Source organism: Carlito syrichta, unplaced genomic scaffold, assembly GCF_000164805.1.
Source record: "Carlito syrichta isolate Samal-C Ts95f unplaced genomic scaffold, Tarsius_syrichta-2.0.1 Scaffold309465, whole genome shotgun sequence".
Classification (NCBI taxonomy): domain Eukaryota; kingdom Metazoa; phylum Chordata; class Mammalia; order Primates; family Tarsiidae; genus Carlito; species Carlito syrichta.
The window spans coordinates 465,367-471,366 of record NW_007253561.1 but is presented as its reverse complement, the minus strand read 5'-3'; the positions used below and the strand labels follow the sequence as shown (position 1 = coordinate 471,366).

The following is a 6,000-nucleotide window of genomic DNA, read 5'->3' as shown; positions in this document are numbered from 1 at the left end:
TTATAGAAAACTAGTTTACCATTTAAAAATTGGCATTAGCATAACTATTTTGACACCCTCCAATCAGCAACTGTAATATGTATATTATATAATCAAATTGCCTGATGCAGCAAATTCCTAATTTGGCTTTATCATGCCTCCTTCTTTGCGTCTTTAATACAGCCATTAATCTCACTACAAGGCTTTACTAAGGATAAATTGCTGCGTAACCCACTTCAACCTCTTTTGTTCAACCAGGAAGCCAGACGTGTTGAATAGCTTTTTAAAAAATATGTACTTGTTTCTTTTTTGAAATTGTAGGATTTTAAAATTTGAAGTGGTAAAATAAGAGACTTGATCTATTTTGTCTTTTGAAATTACTTGACAGAAGTTTGCTTTGGAATAGAGCTTCTGTATCTTTAAAAAATACACAGTGAGTCACCCCCTGCTCTTTTGGTAGATGCCTGGCTAGTGAACAGCTAAGCTGCTTTAGGCATGTAATAGAACATTCCATTTCCTGTTCCCTTGCTGACACAGAGGAGTGTTCCTGCTGGCAATGATCTAATCATAGTGCAGTAAGAAACATGGCAGTTTGATAAAACATGGTGGAGACAGCGGCTGAAATGGAAGCATATGTTCTAGAAGACATTCTTGAGGTAGGGCTAGGTTTGTAAATGAAATGAAAGTTGAAATCTGAACAAAGAAATCTTATCTGCGGGAATTATTTTACAGATGAATAGATTAGAGGAGAGAGTAAAGAGAGGCAGAGCATAAAAGCAAGACACGGTCAGCCCTTATTCCGTGTGAGAATGTGTCAGTGTGGTTCACATGATTACTCAAGAAGTCTGTTAATTATTTTGTTTAAACTTCATGTTTCATAAATTGTGGATGTATGTCTGCAGGGAAAGGGGGGGCTCAGATTTAATAAAAAACCTTGTGCTGGTAGTGACCTTTAGATTAACTCATTAGAAGGTGGGGTCTGCAAAGCAGCTTTGAGTAGGTTTAGTATCATATGTCTTAGAATTCATTTACATATCTAAGCCTAAAGCTTTGCTTGCAGTTAACTATTAAAAACAGCTGGTATTTTAGCTTAAAACTAAGCATATATATATCAATCTTGTTACTTAATTTAGCTGGTGCACTCTGGTACTAGATTTTTCATGTGACTGTGATTGTTATAAAATGAATTATTAAATTAAAAATCTAAAATTTAGGGCACTAATGTGAAATAAAGCTATCAATAAAAATTTTCTGTAATTTGAGTCATGAAAATATTATTTTCTTTTTTTTCTGATTTGTATCAATTTTAAAAGAATCTCTCTGAATAAATCAGTCCAAGGAAATATATGTCAAAGTGAAACTATAATTGATTTTGGCCTTGGGTGTAGTATACTATCAAAAATTTGTATCTATAGGTTTATGTTTAAATCTCATTATTATCTGTGGGATTGTAGGGTTTTTTTTCCTCCTCACTAAGGAAAAACTGACTAATTCAGATAAGAGGCTTCATGGTGGTGAGTGATACTCCTAATTCTTAGATTGTTGAGACTATTAACTATTTCACTGTCTTCAGAAAGAGATTTTATTGTGGAGAAAGGGCTTGGGAGAAGCTGCAAAGGGAAGCTAGGCGGGGTTAGCAGGAGAAAAAAGCCTATGCGCATTATAAAGTGCTGCATGATCAATGAGTATTTTCTGGAGTCCCTCGGTGTGTGCTTGAAGCTGACATTGCAGCAAGTCTCATGGTTCTGCAGAATGAAAACTGATTCCATTGTATTATATACCTCCTTGCAGACACCTGCCTACATTTTCTTTTTCCCCTTTCCTAAAAGCTGTTAGATCTGAGTTGAATGGTGATTGATTTATTTTTTCCTCTTAAAAAATTTTTTTTCACTTTGACACCATTAGTGAGTTTTTAAATGGTGGTAAAATTATCTACTTAGAAATAGTGGTATAAACTTTCATCAAAGGACTATAGTAATTACAGATGATCACATGACTTTTAGTGGTTCAGTTTAAACAAGTCGAATTGGATTATAAAGTTCTAGCTTTTAATTTTCTTTTCCAAAATTTTGCTTTGGATTTTTTTTAAAGTGTATTTTATAAATGTTGATAAATATATTTGATAATTTTCCGTGGTCACCTAAAATTTCAATTTATGGCAGATTTTCAAAGTCTTATTTATTTTCTGTAGAAAACCCCACTTGATCATAGTTTTGTGCTTTAAGTGTAGATTTTTTTTAATGCTATTTCAGCAATTGGCTTTTTTAAAAATTTCCTTTAAAATTGTTTAATGTCATGTTAAGATTTTGGATAACTACTTATTAATGTAACTAGTTATTAAAATAACTTACAGTTTTAATTGTTCTGATTGTCAGTCTATCTTAATTTGCTTTTCATATACCTGTTGCATTAAACTATAATGAGTAGTTTTCTCTTTATTTAAAATATTATTTGACTTAATTATTTGTCAATAAATGGCAGACTACATATGAATATTTTCCAAGTAGTAATAAAAGAGGCTTATCCAAAATTCTAGTCCTCATAATGACCTAATGCTAAAAATGTAAATGCAAGTAATAAATTTGTTAACTTTGAAGATGAATGTATTTTCTAAAGCACCTTATATTGTAAGTAAATATATGTATTGCATAATTAATTTTCTAGAAAAAAATTTGGTTTTTTTTTTCAAAATGATAACTCTAATAAATGTCCAGTAATGAATGATGAAGTTCATCTATGTACCACAGCCCCAGTTTTATTATTGTACTTAATATTGAGTTATTTGAAGTTTGTTACTGTAATTTTCACCTTTCTGGTTTATTAAACATAAGGAATTTTATGTGATTCTGCTTATTTACGTTAAACTTTGGAATCCTTTTCTGTCTGTGCAACTTGGTCTTTTGAGCCATTAATTTTTAAAGGTGTTCTTAATAACTCCAGTAAAAAGAAAACTTAAAATCAGTATCATTAGTGAGTATAGTGCAAATTAATTCTCATGTTATGGTTTAACTTTTAAACTGTGATTGCTTATTATATATACCTACATGTATTTAGTTGAGTTTTTAAATCTTTAAAATTTTAAGTAAAATATTGTTTCTAAAATTTATAATAAAACAAGAAAAAGAAAGATTTCAACTTACATCATTGCTTATCAGCAACTAAAGGTAAGGAATTAAATAGAATAACTTGGTTATTTAAATTTTTCAATAATCTAGTTAGTAATTTTCTTCTCCAAACCAAAAGTGTAGTCAAAGCATTTCCGTTCTTTCTGCTCACCTTCTGTTAAATGAAATAATACCCAGGAAAGTGGCCAAATATGGTTTGTGGAAAAGGCTGAGAGCCCATACAAATATCTCTTTTATTGTTCCGTTTATGTTTATTTTTTTCTGAGGCATGATTATAATTTTGGAATTTTGATGACTTTCCTGTAAAGTTTGTATGTAATAATGGATACATTTTTATATATCCCAAATGTATAGGCTTTTTTTTTTTTTTTTTTTGAGTTGGAGTCTCAGTCGCCCAGACTGGAGTGCAGTGGCAGCTCCCGGCCACCGCAGCCTCGACCTGCTGGGCTTCGGCAATCCTTCTGCCTCAGCCTTCCAAGTAACTGGAATTACAGGCGCGTGCTACCATGCCCAGCTGATTTTTGATTTATTGTAGAGATGAGGTCTTGCCAAGTTGCCCAGGTGGGTCTTGAGCCCACGGGCTCAGGCAATCCACTTACCTCAGCCTCCCAAAGCGCAGGATTACAAGCTGAGCCACCAAACCTGGCTATAGGCTTTTTAAATGTGAAAACATGAAACACATTGCCTGAGCCCATGGATTCGAGACCAGCATGGGTAACATGCTGGAGACACCTCATCTCTACAACAAATCAAAAAATTAGCTAGGCATGATGTCACATGCCTATAGTTCCAGCTACTTGGAAGGCTGAAGTGGAAGGATGGCCTGAGCCCAGCAGGTCGAGGCTATCATGGTCGTGAATGTGCCTCTGCACTCCAGCCTAGGCGACAGAGTGAGACTTCGACTCAAAAAAAAAGTGAAACATTTGAGAGATCATTTTAGCAATTTGATTGTTTTATTCTTATTTATTATTTATAATTGAACCAGTAGGAGCCTTAGCAATGGGAAATCTTAACAAATATTTCCATTTGGTATTCACTATATTTTTGCTTTTAAAAATTGCAGGTTTTATAGAAATACTTGTAGTATTGAGTATAATAATTCTCTTTTTAGTTGGTTTCTTTATCAACTAAAGCCAGAATATCTAGCTTCATGTGCACTTGATGTTACAGATTATGATATATAAGGTAAAAGCCCCAGATCTCTATGATTGTTCTTTAGACAATGAATTGAGTATTTGACTGAGCCCTCTGAGTTAGAACTGAATTAAGGGTTGGATTTAAACAGAGTAAGTAGGTTTACTCTAAGAAGCATTTCTTGCTCTGTATTTATCTTGACATCAGAAAACTGTTTTTGTTTTTTAAACATTGAAATAGCCTCAGGGAATTTGTTGTTTCCTTTTGATTTGTAAAGAACTAATTATGAACTAATGGTAAATAGTGGATCCTAATTCAAGCAAGGGAAATTTGTTGTTTATCAGAAATTTAGTTTTGGTAATAATACCAATTCTCAATGTAGGAGACTCTTTTGACAGGTATTTGCTCTGTTTATTTTCTATAAAACATGTCAGCATATGTAATGCACGTTGAGTATATACTATCCCAGTAAGTCTTTCGTGGATTTCGAAAGTTCTATATTTTACGAAACCATGGTGACATTTTTCACTAGGAACAGTTGTAGCAACTCTTAGAACATAAGTTGCTCTTGGGTGAAAAGTTTAACTAAATATGTAAATTATTTGAGTTGATAAAGGTAATATTTTCCGTTCATTAAAAAGTTGGAATCAAAATGAGAAATGTTGGATAAATTGAATCTCTTAGTTTCACCCAAATATTTATTGAAGACGTTCAGTACTGGGCACTTGGAATTCATTGAAGCTAGTTCAGTGAATTTTGCTTCATGAAGGTAAAAGTGCAGAAAAAGAAGAAAAAAATATCTGCTGTTGGTATCTTAAACAATCTTGAATTCAGGATACATAGATGCGTATTTGAATACTATTTGAATATTTGACTATTCCATCGTGTAGTTTGAAACCTGTTTTCAGCAGAATCCTTACAAAGCTGATACCCTTTATAAATTCCGAATTTTTCAGTAAGCAGATATATTTCTTTGGGCACCTTTAGGTTGACTTTTCTGTCCATATCTGTTTGTTATATATATTTATGAATGTGAGGCTGTCAAGAACATCCTTTGGATCTCATTTTCATTTTCAAAAAAGTCTTTGTGTGTGTGTATACACATACATACAACACACACTCATACATATATGATTACATACATACTTCTCTCTCTCATGCTTTACCATAGTGTTTGGGACCAGAAGTGTTTTGGGTTTTTTTCAGATTTGGGATATTTATATATACGTAAAGAGATGTCTTGGAGGATGGGACCCAAATCTAAACATGAAATTTATTTGTTTCATACATAACTTATGCACATAAGTTGAAGGTAATATTATGCAATGTTTTAAATAATTATGTGTATGAGACAAAATTTGGACTGCATTTTGACTGTGATCTGTCACAAGAGGTCGAGTATAGAATTTTTCACTTGTGGTGTTATGTCAGTGCTTTCAAGGTTTAGGATTTTGGAGCATTTCAGACTTCGGATTTTCCGATTAGAATGATCAACCTATATATTTTGCAGTGTAACCACTCTTATTTGAAAGTCCAGTTTATCTTGGAAGGGTAGAGCAGAAGTGGCAACATTACTTTCATACACCAATTTTGGGGGATTGTATGAGGGAGTGGTATAAGATGCACTTGATAATCGTTAACCTCTGTGAAGAAGACTGATCTTTTAGTGGAATATTGATTCTCCTAACAGCTTATGTTCAGTATGCCACTAGTCCCACACTGACCCATCACCATCTAGTAATTAGTGCATGCTATGGGGTAT

General features: G+C 33.0%; 1 protein-coding gene across 1 annotated transcript in view; it reads left to right on the top strand.

The window, feature by feature from the left end:
- The first annotated feature begins 494 nt into the window (after positions 1 to 494).
- The window catches only part of ANKRD17 (ankyrin repeat domain 17), a 138,500-nt gene continuing 132,994 nt past the window's right edge, over positions 495 to 6,000 (top strand). Inside the window, exon 1 of the mRNA XM_008067275.2 lies at positions 495 to 635. Coding sequence (XP_008065466.2) covers positions 582 to 635 — 54 coding nt within the window. The 5' untranslated portion in view covers positions 495 to 581. The remainder of the gene's footprint in view (positions 636 to 6,000) is intronic.